At 43.7% G+C, this 19,166-nt stretch overlaps 1 protein-coding gene across 2 annotated transcripts in view; it reads left to right on the top strand.

Moving 5' to 3' along the window:
• chd7 (chromodomain helicase DNA binding protein 7) overlaps window positions 1–11,722 on the top strand; it is a 72,822-nt gene extending 61,100 nt beyond the window's left edge. For both annotated transcript variants that reach the window (XM_029452895.1, XM_029452896.1), the window contains exons 28-41: window positions 1,572–1,701; window positions 1,903–2,009; window positions 2,432–2,852; window positions 3,000–3,208; window positions 3,386–4,348; window positions 4,721–4,887; window positions 6,073–6,327; window positions 6,564–6,734; window positions 6,873–7,106; window positions 7,221–7,436; window positions 7,624–7,764; window positions 7,908–8,012; window positions 8,230–8,410; window positions 8,586–11,722. In XM_029452895.1, coding sequence (XP_029308755.1) covers window positions 1,572–1,701; window positions 1,903–2,009; window positions 2,432–2,852; window positions 3,000–3,208; window positions 3,386–4,348; window positions 4,721–4,887; window positions 6,073–6,327; window positions 6,564–6,734; window positions 6,873–7,106; window positions 7,221–7,436; window positions 7,624–7,764; window positions 7,908–8,012; window positions 8,230–8,410; window positions 8,586–9,589 — 4,304 coding nt within the window. In that variant the 3' untranslated portion in view covers window positions 9,590–11,722. The remainder of the gene's footprint in view (window positions 1–1,571; window positions 1,702–1,902; window positions 2,010–2,431; window positions 2,853–2,999; window positions 3,209–3,385; window positions 4,349–4,720; window positions 4,888–6,072; window positions 6,328–6,563; window positions 6,735–6,872; window positions 7,107–7,220; window positions 7,437–7,623; window positions 7,765–7,907; window positions 8,013–8,229; window positions 8,411–8,585) is intronic.
• Window positions 11,723–19,166: the final 7,444 nt, after the last annotated feature.

A 19,166-nucleotide genomic window follows, 5' to 3' on the forward strand; every position in this document is an offset into this window, starting at 1 on the left:
GTACATACAGATCCACATCTCCCAACATGGCAGCCATAAGGCACGTACACAGTGAATACAAAATGAACATCACACACCCACGGATAACATGTCAGCACCTTCAGACACACTCCAGTGGCTTCCAACCCAGTAAACATCACGCGAGCAGTCGCAGACGCATCATAGTCAAGCTGGGTGAGGGCACAAACACACACCCACAAACGCATCCCACCCACTTCTGCTGCCACCGGTTGATTGGTGTTGCTATGGCGATAGCGATATGCAGCTGGCAGGCTCAGTGTGCTATCAGGAGTGTGATTGATGGCTGCTTTCACCACGAGCTACGAGTGTCTGCTTTGCAGTTTGTTACAGGTGTTAATGTTACAAAATAAAAACAAAGCTTATTTCAAGGTTAAAATAACTGAATATTTTCTCCATTAACTGTTGACCTGGTTATTTGGATCATCATTTGGAAAAGTGTTAATCTTCGGGTGGCCACTAAATGTGACTTCCAGTGTCTGCAAGCTGGGGATGGAGACCCTCATTCATATTAATTTGGCATAATTGTCATAATTTTCCCATCATTGCCACCCTCTATGATTCAATTAGGACACACACACATACAGGAATACAAAAGGGCTCACCCATAGTTAATCATAATCCTCATTTACTAGGGAGGCCCTGGGGAGTATGGGGGAGACAAACACACAGTGAGCTTTGCACACACACACACACACACACACACACACACACTGGCTCACCAAACAATGTGTCACACACACCGAAAAGTGATGGCCTGTAAAGGCCCCGATGATTGCGTCACATCTTTCCTAATTGAAATGATGTGGAGAGAGACTGAAGGCTGGATGAATGAAAGGTTGAAGGAGAGGCTGTGTGGTTCTGTTATGGTGGCGGTCCTCTTCTCTCCTATCCTCTCTCCTTTTCCCCTCATCTCACCTGCTCCTCTGAATTTTCTTCTCGTTCCTTAAAATGTTTCCCCTCCCTCCTCTCGCCTTCACTATGTGTCTCAGTAGGATCTGCACATTCTAATCTGTTCTGCTTGAATGCCCCTAACGGACAAACACACACACACACAGTTCCTCACACCCACTAGCTCACTTGCACAGACTCCATGACACGCACACTTTTTCCTCTTCACTCTCTTTCCCTCTCTATCTTTCTATCTCTCAGTTTCTCTCTCTGACACAAATGAGCACCTGCAGGCTCACTTGGATAAGCACGCACACGCACACACACACACACACACACACACGCAGAACAGAGGCAAGTGTACATACACGGCCTGTCTGTCTTGTCAGCAGCTGGCTCCTGGGGTCTGCCCTTCTGCTGCTGTTTTTGTCTACTCCATTTAATATTGGATGGTTTGTGAATGTGTTAGAAAGGGTGTGTATTGGGCTATGTAGCATGTCTGTTTAGGAGGAACTTTTTTCCACCCTTCTTTCTAGGAGTGTGTGTGGACCAATAACTTCTTTTGTCTTTCTAAAACTACATGGACTGATTATACCCACTGTACCCACTGGCCTCTACACATGGATTCCAAGCTTCTGTGCTTTTCATCTTTTCCTCTTCAGGCTATGAGAAGTACAACTCGATGCGAGCTGACCCCGCCCTGTCTTTCTTGGAGAGGGTGGGCATGCCGGACGCCAAGGCTATCGCTGCGGAGCAGAGGGGCTCCGACATGATGGCAGATGGCGTCGAGGGGTAAGAGCAGGCTTCACTTACCAGATAGCAGCTTCTCTACTACCCCTATCTTGCCCCGTCTGTGATTTGTCACATTTTAATACCTTTTTTCAGTTTGTTTTAAACAGCTGCCAGTTTAAATTAAGTTGTGTTGTGTTTACCAGTGTCTTAACTTGCTCTGAAATATGCTTATTGTAAGTGATTGTATCCCCCCTTCTACAGTGAGGATGAGGATCCAGAGTACAAGCCACTACGAATGCCTTTTAAAGACGACATGGACGACTTCACTAACTCGCCTCTGGATGACACTGTGGAAGGTGACGTCGAAGGTAAACTTTGAATTTACAGGGAGAGAGAAAAAGGTGTTGTAAAAGCAGAATGTTTTATTTTCTATTAAATTAGTTTTTGTGAAAATGTGAATTTTCTATGGACAGAAGACATTTTCTTTAAACATTATCCTATACAACCCTGCACAATCTCACCAACCCATTTAAATCCTTCTGCAATTACAAAAAAGCATTGATCTCAAAAAAATGTAGAACTGAGGTAAAATAAGATGCAAGACCGACTGTTGTTGTTTTATGCCTTTAGTGAAGTTGCTCCTTGGGCTTTTCAGTCATAGCCTAATAAAAACATTACAGGCTCTTTACCACATGAGAAAATGGACAAAATGTAAAACAAGTACTGAATTGACACCATGATGATTCGATTCCGTACTTTGTTCCTCCCCGTCCTCTCTCCTCTGCTGTAGCTAAATCAGGTGAAAACGGTCAAAGTGGGTCTGCTGTGGGCGGAGCTTTGGGCTCCAACGAGCGACTTTATTGGCCAGCCGCCTCAGCTCTGACTGCCCGTCTACGTCGCCTCATCACAGCATACCAGCGCTCCAATCGCAGGGAGCAGCTCCGCCAGGAGGCCCTCAACCGGCCCGATGGTCGCAGACGACGACGCAGGGACTTCTTGCCTGCCATCGGCATGGTTACTGATACAGGAGGAGGGGCAACTTACATCCAAGATGGAGCGGGTGTGTTCTTGACAGAAGGAGGCCCGTATCTGGCTAAAGGAAGTGCCTACTTTGCCAAAGGTGCACAGTTCATGCCAGAGGCGTCGCCAGTGATGACCGCCAGCTCCCTGATGACTGATGGAGCCATGTACTACAAGGAGAGAAGACAAAGGTAGTGTTCCATTTAAAGTCTCATTATTACAACGCTTGTATATGGATATATAAGAATACACCCTACAAATACGTTTAAATATGAGTTTAATCAAATCATATGCTACTTTTTGTAGTTAAATCTTTGCTCACACACATCTTTTGTCAGATGGACTCGTCGTGAGGAGGCTGATTTCTACCGCGTAGTGTCCACCTTCGGAGTCGTCTTTGACACCCAGCGTCAGAAATTTGATTGGGCACAGTTCAGGGCCTTTGCTCGACTGGACAAGAAAACGGATGAGAGTTTGGAAAAATATTACTATTCATTCATTGCCATGTGTAAGCGGGTCTGCAGAATGCAGGTCAAGACTGATACAGGTGAGAGGAAGTGTGTGTGTGTGTGTGTGTGTGCCTAAAGTTACTACAAGGCAGGAAGGGGTCTTTTCATCGTTGTGTATTGTGCAGTTCAGTCATTTAAATAACAACTTTGGGCTCAAAAAGTTGTACAATTGTCTAATATTAAGGACTGTCTGTTTTTTTTTTTTACCTCATCAGAACTTCCAGACCCAACCCTGATCATCGACCCTATCACAGAGGAGCGTGCCTCCCGCACCCTGTACCGCATCGAGCTGCTCCGGCGCATCCGGGAGCAGGTCCTCCCCCACCCACTGCTCTCTGAGCGGCTCAAGCTCTGCCAGGCCTCCCCAGACCTCCCGGAGTGGTGGGAGTGTGGGTCCCACGACCGGGACCTCCTTCTGGGGGCCTCTAAACACGGCGTAAGCCGGACAGATTATCACATTTTAAACGACCCTACCTTGGCCTTTCTGGATGCCCACCAGCGATTTACCAGCCAGAGAGTGTCTGGGGTCGGCATGGGAGTCAAAGGAGAGATCACCAAAGCGGGGATGGGAGCAGCAGAAGGCTCCCCTGCACCCCTCCTCACCTCTGCAGAGCTGGCGAGTGCCGCAGCTGCAGCCACAATTGCTGTTCATGCAGCTAAAGAGGAGGAGGGAGAAAGGAAGGAGGTGAAGATTGAGATGGAAACGGAGCAAGAAGATGCCAACGACATTCCATGTAGCAAGGAAAATGAGGGAGAGGTCAGAGAAGGGAAAGATGACATCGCTGCTTCACCGAGAAAGGAGGTGAAGCAAGAGGAGGAGGCCCAGCCAAAAGTAGAACAAGTGGAGCAGAAAGATGAGCTGAGTGGAGAAGGAGAGAAGAGTTCAGAGCCAGCAGATGACAAAGAAGTAACAGAAGAGGAGAAGAGTTTGACTCCTGTTGATTCTCCCAGGGACCAGACGGAATCAGCCACTGAGCTCCTGGAACATCCCGACTCCTCTGCTAAAGCACAACCAGACCCCAAGACTTCAGAGCAGGAAGACGAAGAGGAGAGGGAGAACCCAGAGTCTCCGAAATCTCCAAAGTCAGCTGACACAGAGAAAAGCCCAGAGGAGGAGGAGGAGGAGGAAGAGAGGCTGGATGAAGATGACAAATCAGAGAAATCGTCTCAGGCTGAAGGTACGGAGAATGTTTATTGTATTGACATTACCTAGGTAGTGAGAGTCAGTGGGCACAGTGTAATTGGTTTACCAGAGAGATGATGACGTGAAGTTCTAAATGTAGCTTTTACACAACATGGATGTCTGAAACATTTTACTTTAACTGTTCTCTTGTTTTGTATAATCCCATTTATTTTCCCTGGTGGTTGTTCCCTGTTGAGGCTGATACCACACTCTGTCACAGGCCTATTTCGGGTGTTTCCCCTCATGACTTGGCAGTGTTTTAATAAGTTCCAGGGGCGAGAGAATAAGATTCATTTGGATCCCTTTTTATAAAGATTTGAAAACCCTTTCTAATAGAGTGGCAACATGTCTTTCCCTCTCTACACAGCGAGTGCTGCGTCAGAGCAGAAGAACTTTGATGAGGAGAGTATCGCGTCCCTGAGCACGTCGGCCCAAAATGAAACCAGAGATGGCTTCTGCCCCGACGACCTGCCGGAAACCTCGGCGCTGCAGGCCTTACAGGACCGCGCTTACGCCTTCTCATTCTGGCCTAAGGTGAGTCTCAAATAGTAGCCAGACAAATAAAGGCCAGTGGCTCATAAAACCCCGGTGACCATCATCCTGTCATCATGTGCTAAAGCCAGTTGCTTCTACTCTGCTGTTTTTATGATCGCTGTTAAGCTCCTGTCAATGAAACTAAACACTCAATCAACCATTTTAATAATGGTCATCAATAAGTCAAATATTTCAGCCGAAAATGCCAAATAAATATTTGCTTTTCTTCGTTCTCTGTGGTAATAACGTGAATTATTTAGGTTTGGACTGTAGTTTGTCAAGACATTTAAAGTCCTCAAGTTGAACTTTAGGAAGTTTTTCCTTGTGCGATGCGAGGGTCTACGGACAGAGGGTGTTGTAACCTGTACAGTCTGTAAACACTGAGACAAATGTATCATTTGTGATATTGGGCTATACAAATACATTTAATTTGATTTGAACTGAGGGACATTTTCTGATATTTTATAGACTGAAACAATAAAAAGCAGATTGTTCCATAAAGAAAAACAACTGTTCCCCAGGAAGGGGAAGAATGATGCCCTTTGCACCATTTTAAAGGCTTTATGTGGAGCATCTGTGCAGGAAGTGTTGAGTGTCATTGAGAGTAGCTTAACAATGATTGAAAAAATGTCAATGTAGAAGCAACTGTAATTAGTTGTTAATGATATAAGCCTATATTACTATTACTGCATTTTGTAGAATAGTCCATCTCTAGTGCTGGGTGACTGAAATAACTTAGTACCAAGTAGTATCTAAACTTCTCGAGTCAAACAATACCTGCCTTCGATCCTGTTTGTATACAGATCTAGAAAAAAAGACTTATTATGGTTTTGCTCTCAGCCAAGCTTTCTTTGATTTAATGTAATATGTCATTGGCCCACTACCGCAGCAGCTACAACCCATACAGTCTGGAGTGGTAAAGGCGAGCATAGTATCAATATATACATTTTTAACTTTCAATATGTATTTGTGTAAAAATCATTTGGATTAGAGGAATGGTTTGTGGTATTTTAAACAACTGGATGCTTTTATTCTCATGATGGGTACTGTATGAAGTTGGGGGAAAATGTATCAAATGAAGTACTATATTGGTCACTTTAAGGGTACTGGTATTAGTAGTGGTATTGTCATTTTTTAAAGGATACCCAGCCCTAATCACTTCTCTGCATTGTCTTCACCCCTCAGGACCGACTGATGATCAACAGGATGGATAACATCTGCGAGGCCGTCCTGAAGGGCAAGTGGCCTGTCAACAGACGCCACATCTTTGACTTCCCTAGCAACCTGTTGCCAGGGCACGGCTCCACGGTCACCACAGGGGCTGTAGCCACGGTGACCGAGAGTCCACTGCAGAGGCGGAGCCTAGCCGAGCTGACGATGGCCGGCATCCATACAGCTTACAGTGGGAGTGAGGATAAAACACTATCGCCACAGTTTCATGTGAGTGTTTGTGCACACATATTTGTATATATAATTTTTCTGCCAGTTTAGAGCCTAATTAATTTTTCAGAAACTTATTTTTTACTTGTTAGGTTTAAGCTTGAAATTGTTTATACATTATTATGTACACCGCAATGCTATCTACATCAGTGCCAATTGCTTGCTACCAGTAATAATAATATGACTAGATCCAGCTGTAAGCAGACGCAGGTGTAACTGTTGACCTGATGTTGCAGGAGGATGCGCTGAGCCTGACCGCGCCTCGACAAAGGAGGAGGAGGAGGAGGAAGATCGAGATTGAGGCAGAGAGGGCAGCCAAGAGACGTAACCTGATGGAGATGGTGGCTCAGCTGAGAGAGAGCCACTCTGCTACAGAGTCCCAAAGCCAGGCTATAGATCTCACCAAGGTGCTCACATAAAACTCACACTAACATTAAGTTCCATGATTGTTCTATAGAAACTGTACTGCCAAACTAGCAAAAAGCAAAGATTTAAAGTTTTTAATTAAAACAAAGTTAAGTGAAACTGATGTTTTGTTCGCTCAGGGTATGCACCATCACCACAAGGCTTCTCCATCATTGGCCGGCTTCCCTAGCGCTCTGGTAACAAGCCCCTCCCTCAAAGCCCAGATGGAGTTGCTGCAGCAAGCCCCGCCCTCCGGAAACAGAGCCAATGGTTCACTAGAGGCTGATCTGCCAATCATGAGGAGGAGGCGGGGCCGCAGGAAAAATGTGGAAGGCCTGGAGCTGTTGTTCATGGGCAACAAGAGAGCAGGAGGGGTATGCAGTGTTTGTGTTTTTAATAGACTGAGGAGTTGTCAGCGTTGCAACAACACCAGAAAGTATCTAAATTTGTCTCCTCTCCCCCACTCTCTGTCCCTCTTGGACCTTCAGGATGACGGTGATGGGACAAAGGTTTCAGGTGTGGAGGGGGTTCAAGAAGCTGCCCGTGCCCATAGGCCCCTCACCGTCCCTGAGCAGAGCCCCAGTGCCAGATCTCTTGCCTCCGGCAGTTTGGAGGACGAAGAGGCAGCAGTTTCCAACAAAGAGCTGGGAGAGTGGCTGAGGCAGCACCCGACTTACACCATGGACATGACTGGATTCACACCAGTACGTCGTCTTCTTTTTAAATAAATGATATTATTAATCTTCACCTTTTAGTCCTTTGGTTAGTGTGAACCTAAACAGGATTCTATCTTAATGAATTTTGTCTCCTGTTTATTCTCGATTGTTTTTATTTTCTCTAATCCACTAGTTATTCACACCTACATTTCTGTTTGTTTTTTTCTTCTGACAGAAGAGTGAGGATTTATTGCTGTCTCAGTTTTCTAAGCCCAAGCAGAAACGCCACCGCTGTCGAAACCCCAACAAGATCGACATCAACACCCTGACTGGAGAAGAGAGAGTGCCCGTGGTCAACAGACGCAATGGACGCAAGGTGAGCTGACACGTCAGGATTCTCCATCTAAGACGGCTACAGTACATTTTGTGCAGTAGTGAATATCTAAGGACAATGTTACTGCCTAAATGTTCAAACTAAATTGATTTCCAAGGAACTTATTTCATCTTCCTGTTCCTCAGATGGGCGGGGCCATGGCTCCACCAATGAAGGAGCTTCCCCGATGGTTACTGGAGAACCCGGAGTATTCTATCGCCCCTGATTGGACAGACATCGTGAAACAGTCGGTCAGTAACCAAGACAACCTATCAACAGTTACTTAGCATCAGCTTGCCTACTGATTTCACTGTGTGCTAAATGTTTCTTAAGAAGAAGTTGGTGGTTAAAAATGAAAATGGTTGCATTACTGTTTCCTCTGAAGCCCCTCTGGTCTGAAACTTCCCACTTTGGAGTTCCTTTGTGAATAAAAAACAAAAGTCAAATTAAAGTCTTCCTTCCACACAGGGTTTCCTCCCAGAAGCCATGTTTGACCGCCTTCTGACTGGCCCTGTAGTCAGAGAGGAGGGCGTTCGTCGTCGAGGGCGACGACCCAAATCTGAGATTGCCAAGGCAGCCGCCGCCGCCCAGGCATCAGCAGCAGCTCAGGCTGCCCAGGTATCACTGGCCTCTGCTGCTTCATCTGCAGGTACAAGTCATCACACACATAACACATGTATGTCAGTCTGACATTATGTAACTTAAGTTTTTAAACCTTAATCTTTTTAATCACACAGTCTGCGTAACAGACTGAACTTGATAGCAGATTGTGCTGAAAGTGTTGTAGAACTTCATTTGAACCGTGTGTGTGTGTGTGTGCACAGGAGGAATCAACCCTCTGCTGTTGAGCAGTCTGTTTGGAGGGATGGACCTGTCGTCCCTGCAGAGCCTCCAGTCTCTTCAGTTGGCTGCTGGTCTGATGGCCTTCCCCCCCCCCACAGACCCCACACAGGTAGCTGCCAGCGCCGCTGCCTCCATGCTGCCCCTCATGTTGCCCGGTATGGGTGGCCTGCCCAACATGGCCGCTGCCCTCCCCAACATGTTCAGCCTAGGTGGGATGTTGGGTGGTAACCTTGCGACGTTCGCAGCTGCTGCCGCAGCAGCATCAAGCTCCATGGCTGCTGCATCGCAGAACATCAACGGAACAATGGAGGGAGGAGAGAGTGATGAGGCGGTGACGACAAAAAGGAAGCGAGATGGAGAGAACAAAGAGGGCGAAGACTATGAAGAGGTGGGAGACGAGGAAGAGGCTGACAATAATGAGAAAGCAGTGAAGAAAGCGAAGAAGAGGAGGAGAGAGAAATCAGTTAATGTCACTGGAGCTTCTCAGATCCCAACTGCTGAATCGTCAGTTGAGGCATCCATCAACGGTGACGCTGCTGCCCTGTTAGCTGCAGCCGGCATGTCAGCCAATTCCCTGGCGTTCAACCCCTTCCTCCTCTCCACCATGGCCCCCGGCCTCCTATACCCCTCCATGTTCCTACCTCCAGGCCTCGGAGGGCTCAGCCTGTCCGGCTTCCCCACCGCCTCCACCCTGGCCGAGCTGCAGAGCGCCATGGCTGGAGCTCTGGGGGGCAGCGCCTTGACCACAAACCCCCCGAGAGACGAGGAGAGGATGGGGGGGCTTAAAGCTACAGTAGAAGAGGAGGAGGAGATGGAGGGAGGAGGAGAGAGTGACTTGGCTGAGGAGAAAGAGGATGAAGCGGAGGAGGAGGAGGAGACAAGAGGCAACGATTCAGCCCTGGAGGATGGAGGGATGGGAGAAGAGGAGGCGGAGGAGGCGGAGGAGGCGGAGGCAGTGGCATCTCCACAGAAAGGACAAGAGTGAAATTAAAGTGACTGGCCTTGGACATTTCCTCACCTCTGACCTCCCCCCTCTCTTCCCCCTCACCACGTTTACACGGCTCCACCAGAAATATCCAAACTATTATGAATCCTGTTTTTTTTCCCTTTTACATTGTTGTTGATGATTTCTCTCACTATTTGTTGTTGTTTTTTGACCAGGTATATTTACTATGCGTCAGAGAGAACGAAGTGTGTGTGTGTGTGTGTGTGTGTGTGTGTGTGTGTGTGTGTGTGTGTGTGTAAGTGTAAGTGTAAGTTAAATCTCTCTGATTGATAGTTTAGTCAGGGAAAATCCTCACAGCCTCTCGCTCAGAGCTCGGCTCCTCATCAAAGACTTTCTATCTGGTTGGCCTGTGAACAGTGCACACAAACTTTTCTCTGCCGCAATCCTTCAAATAGGACATCGCAAAGTTCCAATAGTGCTATTATTATTATTATTATTATTATTGCTGCTTTCAGCTCTCAAATCTTTCTTTTTTTCTTTTTTATTCCCTTTTTGTCTGGACTGTTTCGTTGATAGCAGCATCTCATCGGAAAGAGAAGAGACGCCCACTGGTGGCGCTTTCTCTATCATCGCTTCTCGAAAAATGGCAATACAGCTAACCCGCCTGTCTGTCTGACAACGCTGCTGCGAAAGGAATTGTGGGTAATGGAGTTTAAAGTGTTCTGTTTCAGAGCAGATTTTTATTTCTTGCATATCGGACCACGTAGACTCTGAGGAGGAAAAGGAAACGAGACTGACCTAAAACTCAGTCTCACACACTGACTACCACAACACGCATACTTGATCATTAGCCGCACACTCACACATCCAGATGTCCACCACTACACACACACTAAACCCCCCCCCCCCCCCCCCCCCTGTCATGTGACTGCTTCTGGGGAGGACTCGTCCCTGCAGCAGTTGTCTTTGAGTGTGTGTGCGTGCACACTGAACCAATACTGTTAAACCCAGTCCCACACTGTTTGAATACCAGTCTTGAGTCTTTCCACTGCCACACCTTAATCCTGTCTCTCTTTTCGAGGCGGCTGGTTTCGGCTCAGGAGTGGCAGGCGGGCTGGGTCTGCCACCGAAACCAGCCGTCCCCGTTTGGAGGATTCTGTGAATGGATTTGGAGCGGTGGCCCACACAGGGATGTGATGTTTCAGGTTTATTCTTTAAAGGGGGCACATGAGATGGTTGAATTTTCCCGGTCGCTGCCACATTAAAATCCTTTATTTTTTAGATTTTTTTTTTTTCTTAATTTCCCGGTAGATTCAGACCAAGTGCTGCTCCCTAGTGACCTTGTCTTCTCTTTAAAGACCGTTTCTCTAGTCACACACACTGACACCAGGCCTGGCCAATACAGGACTGAGACACATTTTCAACAGAGTTGGAAATTCACAAGTTTCTATATGAAGTTCAGCTCTGCTCGCTGAGTAGGTTTTAAATACTTGATATGTGCAGGTGGTGCTCGATTTGTTTCAATTTCCGAAGGCCAGTTAAAGTGTCTGACATAAGTCGAGCGCTGCGAGTGGTTCAAATATTTGAAGATGCATTCAAACACACACTGTGGCCAGGTCATATAAACATTTGCTATCACAGCCAGCCCGGCAGATGCAGAGAGAGCCGGGACGGAGGGGAAGACTCCTTCCCCTTCAAGTTCCTTGTTCTCCTGTCTAATGCTGAGACAGCAATAACCAAGGCAGCTTTTGAATGTTCCAACATCACTCTCCCAACACACACACGCACACTATATGAATAACCACAAGTGTCGTATGAATAGAAAAACTAAAACTGTAAATGATGACAAATACGTACTGCAATCAATTTTGTCTCACTCTGTTCCTGTTGATGCACTGGTGTTAAAGAGTTAAAATAATCAGGTACCTTTATTACTTAGCTACTTTTCTTGAAAAATGGACTTTTTGTTACTTTTAGCCAGCAAGCTGAAGAGCATTACCTCAAAATTCTTATCTAGCCTTGAAGTTTACAGACATACCATGTAAATGTTTTTTTCTCTTTTTTTGATGTTTGTCTTTTTGTTTTTTGTTTTTTGGAGACATCATGTATGATGAATTGTAGCTATGATGCTTTTAATAAAAGTGAATCATGATATTCGCCTAGGAAACCAAACCCGTGCTTGCATCTCATTATTTGTTTCCCTCCTCTACTTGTGTAAAACCACGGCTGACTGATGGTCCTGACTGGCCTGCTGCCACTTCATGAATATCAGGAAATGCCACCAACTTCCACCTTCCTTTACTCACTGATACAAACATGGTGTCAGGCAGTGGTGAAGTACTCAGATATTTTACTTCAGTAAAACAGTAATACAGGGTAGAAATACTGTTACAAGTAGAGAACATACAAAAGTATTTGTATCAAAATGTACTTACAGTACCAAAAGTGGCCTTTTTCAGAGTAATGTATATTATTGTATTTTAATTATTGATTCATTCATGTGTTTTTTTTACTATTCTTTCTGCCGGGTAGATTGTGAATTTCCCAATGGGCTCAATAAAGTTTCTTAAATCTAAATTATTTGTTTATTAGTTTGTATTATTCTGAATCTGCAAAGTAACTAAAGTTGTATCAAAATTGTACCAAGTACAGTACTTGAGTAAATGTAGCGAGTTACTGTCCACTACTCAGTGTACTGGAGTAAAAACCAGAGTAAATCAATAGACCAGGAAAATAATCTCAACTCGAGGTCCTCCCCAAAGCAACAGAGTAGATGTGTAGACATTAAAATAAAAGTACCCTATTTAGTGTTTCTTACCAAATGAATTGTGTGCATCATTGAGGCCAGAATATCAGCTGCATTTCCTTTGATTTTTGGAAGAATTTGACCCCTTAGATCAGTTTGCTTGTTTGCAGCCATCTTCCTTTCCTTTATTGCTTGTTGGAGCCACCAACTGTCAAGCAATGGAGGAGCATGAAGCCATCGGCAGGAGTGTCACCTTGAACCTTGTGTAGTGTGTGAGATGCTGACAAAACAGGCCCACTATTTTTGCTCCGGTTGTAGCCCAAAGCTGACTAACTGACTGGGCTTGATTCTGTGTGCGGGTGGCCCACAGTGCCTGCACTCAAGGGATTGCGCCTTTTTAGTTGTTAATGGAAGTTAGTACTGCCACATAAAACAGCTGAAAATGCGCATTATAATGTCCCAGAGGGAGCATTTATTCAAAAAACTAACTTCTACAGATAATAGCAGCAGAGCCTCACATTTGAGAAGCAGAATTCCAAATGTTTGGCGGTTCTGTTTTAGAAATATTTTAAAAGTGGTATTGGAGTCAGGTGTTTGGAGAACAATGTATGTATATGTTTCCCAAACATAAACACTGATAAATAATAGGTGAGGACATTTACATTACATTACATTTAGACGTGTACAACTCGTACTGTATGTTACTGAGAGGCCTGTTAGCGGCCCCTAGAGGCCTCACTGGTCATTACATATACTGTAACGGGACCACAGCAGGGAGAGCAGAATAAACTATTTGATTAGATGTAGATGTTGTGGTCCTAAAACAGTATGCAATATGAGTCAGAATTAAAGAGGAATACAGAGAGTTGAACTAACATTTCAGGTCAAATGGAGGTGAAATAACAAAACAGGAAATTGCTGTGTGTGAGTGTGTGTGCGCGCGCGTGCGTGCGCTCCAACTGGCCGTCAGAAATGGCCTCTCTCCCACTGGAGCTGCTGACAAAACGCAAACTGACAGCCAGACCCCACTGCGCACGGCGTGTGTGTGAGGGAGACCAGAATAGACAATATGCGTGAGATTTTGGCTGTTCTTTTCTTGTTACACGAAACTATCGGCTTAAAACTAAACTTGTGTACTTTGCATTCAAAGCCATGGTGGGATATATATATATATATATATATATATATATATATATATATATATATATATATATATATATATATATATATATATATATATATAGACACACATACAATGTGCAGTATGATTATATTCTGTTTAAGAGTAATTTAAGAGTTTACAAGTAATTGTCAGAGTAACATTCTATGTAAAAACCATTTTCAACAGACGTTACTGTAAACAAAACTTTTTGAGAACTATCTGATGATGTGGGGAAGTAAATTGCAGATTCAGTATAAAGATTGATGCACTCACATACTTACTGCACTTCCTTCTTCTGCCCATGCATCTTGGTGTTTTTGTACCAATCCATTCATCTGGTAGATAGTTCAATTTTCATGCACGGCATGTCGTGACGAGGAACAACCAATCACGGCCGGCAGATATCTCTCTACGGTAAACACGGAGGAGAAGTTGATCATTTTATTGCAGGGCTCCCCAAAGCTTCTTCCCATCTAAACATGGGATGAGAACATTGTGTATCATTAGAATTGTCTTTTGTGTTTAGTTTTGTTAGTTAGCTTTCTAGCTTGCCAGTTGGTTATGTAGCTGGTCTGTTAGCCAGATAGCACTTTTAAAAAGCGTCCTCACATGAATAGTAATACAAAAATATGTGTTCGAGCGAGGGAGTGTTTACTCTAGCAGACAGTAGAGAGAGGGTGTGTGTGTGTGTGTGTGTGTGTGTGTGTGTGTGTGAGTGAGTGAGTGAGTGAGAGACAGACGTCTGGCCTAATCGTGTTGCCGGAGGAAGTGGGACGTGAAATCCACCAGCCGCCCCATACCACACACACACACACACACACACACACACACACACACACACACACACACACACACACACACACACACACACACACACACACACACACACACACACACACACACACAGAAAGAACCACAAACCCAGCATGTAGTCTTGTCTTCTACCCTCATTTCTCCTTCCAGGAATTTTGAAAAGAAAATCTGATTACCAGACTTCTGGTGGTGATTTGAAGGTCCTTGTGAAAATGTAGAAATAACAAGATCATATATTCCATAAAAATGTAAGTTCAATGATACAAATTATACTCTATGTACATTAATTATAAACATAATTTCATATAAGATATTTGAAGCTGAAGTGGAATAATTGTAATTGATTTCAAATAGACAATAATACAATTGTTTACAAGTTGGAATTCAATTAGTCAAAAGCCACTTCATGTCAATGTTTACTAAATACAGTCTGAAGGGTTGCTGATATTGTTTAATCAATTATATTAATATGCAGATCAACTGTGTGACAGCGATACACAGGACAAAGCCTGCCTTTGTTTCTGAAGGCTCTTCAGTGAGCAGCAGCTCTGCTGGCATCACGGCTCTGTCTGCCTCTACATCTCTGCCAGACTGTGCTCTGCCAGCTGACTTGTAGAGAATTTACAAGTCCCGGATTAGTGAATATCTTTCCTTATTGTCCAACATACTGTACATCATGTTGATGATAATCCAGATCTTCAAATCTAGATCAGAAAAATACACATTAAAGGGCACTTCACCAATTTTACACTGAACTCCTCATGATTAGTAAGTTGTCAAGCTAGAGGACAATTCACATTATGCTATTAAGTTGCACAAAAGGAAATGTCAGAGCCATTGCTTTGTAGTTTCAACCACACTAGGGACTACGTACAGAGAGGCAGACTATCATAGTGTTGGTTTTGATTTTTTCATGAAATTGTGTGACACAACCTGGAATATAAATTAGAAAAGATTAGAAAACCAAAATATTGTAAAGAATCAAACTTTCAAACATTATTTGCAGCCTAACAAAATTGTTGAGACCCTGACCCTTTTTTCTGGTCTGGCCTGACTAGACAAGCCGCACAAAGAGAACTGTCTTCACACAGTAAAAAATAATATCTCTAATAACTACATTTAAGATATTGTGATGCTTTTAAAGGCAGCAAGATCACTGAGATGATATTACAGGAGAAACAGGAAGGCAGAAGATTTGTTGATGCTGAAGGCCCTGTCACACATATCCGCATGACAGAAACGTATGCCGGCATATATGAACATTTGTCAGAGTCCAAATACGTCCAACTTTTCATCGGATCGGAAAAGTGAACATATACAGATACGCATGTCTAACCTATTGATAGAGCATCACTTACTTATACAAAATGTATCAGACAAATACCCAACAAATACATAACGTATAAAATATGGCGTATACAAAATATCAGCAATACGCTGGTGTACGTTGATATAAGGTAAGGTAGTAAGTAGTATTCATTAAGAGCTCACTGTGTTACGCTGGTGTACGTTGATATAAGGTAAGGTATAAGTAGTATTCATTAAGAGCTCACTGTGTTACGCTGGTGTACGTTGATATAAGGTAAGGTATAAGTAGTATTCATTAAGAGCTCACTGTGTTACGCTGGTGTACGTTGATATAAGGTAAGATATAAGTAGTATTCATTAAGAGCTCACTGTGTTACGCTGGTGTACGTTGATATAAGGTAAGGTATAAGTAGTATTCATTAAGAGCTCACTGTGTTACGCTGGTGTACGTTGATATAAGGTAAGATATAAGTAGTATTCATTAAGAGCTCACTGTGTTACGCTGGTGTACGTAGATATAAGGTAAGGTATAAGTAGTATTCATTAAGAGCTCACTGTGTTACGCTGGTGTACGTTGATATAAGGTAAGGTATAAGTAGTACTCGTTAAGAGCTCACTGTGTTACGCTGGTGTACGTTGATATAAGGTAAGGTATAAGTAGTATTCATTAAGAGCTCACTGTGTTACGCTGGTGTACGTTGATATAAGGTAAGGTATAAGTAGTATTCGTTAAGAGCTCACTGTGTTACGCTGGTGTACGTTGATATAAGGTAAGGTATAAGTAGTATTCATTAAGAGCTCACTGTGTTACGCTGGTGTACGTTGATATAAGGTAAGGTATAAGTAGTACTCGTTAAGAGCTCACTGTGTTACGCTGGTGTACGTTGATATAAGGTAAGGTATAAGTAATATTCATTAAGAGCTCACTGTGTTACGCTGGTGTACGTTGATATAAGGTAAGGTATAAGTAGTATTCATTAAGAGCTCACTGTGTTACGCTGGTGTACGTTGATATAAGGTAAGGTATAAGTAGTATTCATTAAGAGCTCACTGTGTTACGCTGGTGTACGTTGATATAAGGTAAGGTATAAGTAGTATTCATTAAGAGCTCACTGTGTTACGCTGGTGTACGTTGATATAAGGTAAAGTATAAGTAGTATTCATTAAGAGCTCACTGTGTTACGCTGGTGTACGTTGATATAAGGTATAAGTAGTATTCGTTAAGAGCTCACTGTGTTACGCTGGTGTACGTTGATATAAGGTAAAGTATAAGTAGTATTCATTAAGAGCTCACTGTGTTACGCTGGTGTACGTTGATATAAGGTAAGTATAAGTAGTATTCATTAAGAGCTCACTGTGTTACGCTGGTGTACGTTGATATAAGGTAAGGTATAAGTAGTATTCATTAAGAGCTCACTGTGTTACGCTGGTGTACGTTGATATAAGGTATAAGTAGTATTCATTAAGAGCTCACTGTGTTACGCTGGTGTACGTTGATATAAGGTATAAGTAGTATTCATTAAGAGCTCACTGTGTTACGCTGGTGTACGTTGATATAAGGTATAAGTAGTATTCATTAAGAGCTCACTGTGTTACGCTGGTGTACGTTGATATAAGGTATAAGTAGTATTCATTAAGAGCTCACTGTGTTACGCTGGTGTACGTTGATATAAGGTAAGGTATAAGTAGTATACGTTAAGAGCTCACTGTGTTACGCTGGTGTACGTTGATATAAGGTAAGGTATAAGTAGTATTCATTAAGAGCTCACTGTGTTACGCTGGTGTACGATGTTGAACGCTGATGTTTTGAGCATGTTCAAAATTACCGGACGTACCCGACATGTGCTTCATAAATTATGCAGACGTTACATATAAGTTACGTTACGTTAGAGATGCGTGAATGCAGAATACGTATGTGAATACTAACCTACGTAAATACAGTATGTGTATACTTACAGTGAAGGAAATAATTATTTGATCCCTTGCTGATTTTGTAAGCTTGCCCACTTACAAAGAAATGACCAGTCTAGAAATGTAATGGTAGGTGTATTTTAACAGTGAGAGACAGAATATCAAAAAGAAAATCCAGAAATGTACATCATATAAAAGATATAAATTGATTTGCATTAAATGGTGGGAAATAAGTATTTGACCCCCTTGCAACCAACAAGAATTCTGGCTCCGACAGACCGGTTAGATGAGTCCTTTCACTTTAAGAAAGTACTCCTAATATCAACCTGTATAAAAGACACCTGTCTCAACTCATTACCTGTATAAAGACAGCTGGTGAGAAGGAGACAACTGTTGGTGCGATTATTCGAATATGGAAGAAACACAAAATGACCATCAATCCACCTCGGTCTGGGGCTCCACGCAAGATCTCTTCTCGTGGGGTATCGATGATCATGAGAAAGGTGAGGGATCAGAAAAGAACTACACGGGAGGAACTTGTCAATGATCTCAAGGCAGCTGTGACCACAGTCACCAAGAAAATTATTGGTAACACACTACGCCGTAATGGATTAAAATCCTGCAGCACCCGCAAGGTCCCCCTGCTCAAGAAGGCACATGTACAGGCCCGTCTGAAGCTTCCAATGAACATCTGAATGATGATGCAGAGAAGGCTTGGGAGAAGGTGATGTGATCAGATGAGACCAACATTGAGGTCTTTGGCATCAACTCGACACGCCGTGTTTGGAGGAAGAGAAATGCCGACTATAACCCCAAGAACACCATCCCCACTGTCAAGCATGGAGGTGGAAACATTATGCTTTGGGGATGTTTCTCTGCTCAGGGGACAGGACGACTTCACCGCATCGAGGGGAGGATGAACGCGGCCAAGTACTGTAAGATCTTGGCTGATAACCTCCTTCCCTCAGCTAGGACACTGAAAATGGGTCGTGGATGGGTCTTCCAGCACGGCAATGAAATGCAGAAAAGGGATTTGTTTGACATTTAGGAATGTATAAACAAGAATACAATGCAGTTATTTAATCAGAACATAGAGAACACACCAAAAGTGAATGAAAATTCTAGTGTCAAAATGAATATAAAGTGAAATTAATAAATTAAATAAGCCTCAACAGCCAAACACTGGTATCTCTGTCGGCCTCCCTCTTCTTCTCACCCTTTCATCTCTGTTACTGTGTGTGTGTGTGTGTGTGTGTGTGTGTGTGTGTGTGTGTGTGTGTGTGTGTGTATGCACGCACGCACGCACCCACGCACGCACATACATGTCCAGATGAATCTCTCTCCACTCGGCTGGATGTGTCACTTCCTGCTCTCTGCGGTTGTCATAGAGAGGCCAGGGCTCCAGCGATAAAGAGCCATCTGCCGTCAGCATGACCACCTACAGCCCGGCCGCCGTCACGGCAACCGTGATTGATAGCCCCCAGAGAGTGACAGAGAGAGAGAGAGGGGGGGGGGGGGGAGAGAGAGGGATGGAGGGAAAGAGAGAGAGATTTATTTTGATTTTTCAAAAAACGCTTTATTTACATATTTTTCATTTGTACAATTACTTTAAAGTAAAGTGCTTAAAACAAAGATAAATATACACATTTAACCCTTGATCATCACAATTCAAAATT

Source organism: Cottoperca gobio, chromosome 17 (assembly GCF_900634415.1).
Source record: "Cottoperca gobio chromosome 17, fCotGob3.1, whole genome shotgun sequence".
In the NCBI taxonomy this organism is placed as follows: domain Eukaryota; kingdom Metazoa; phylum Chordata; class Actinopteri; order Perciformes; family Bovichtidae; genus Cottoperca; species Cottoperca gobio.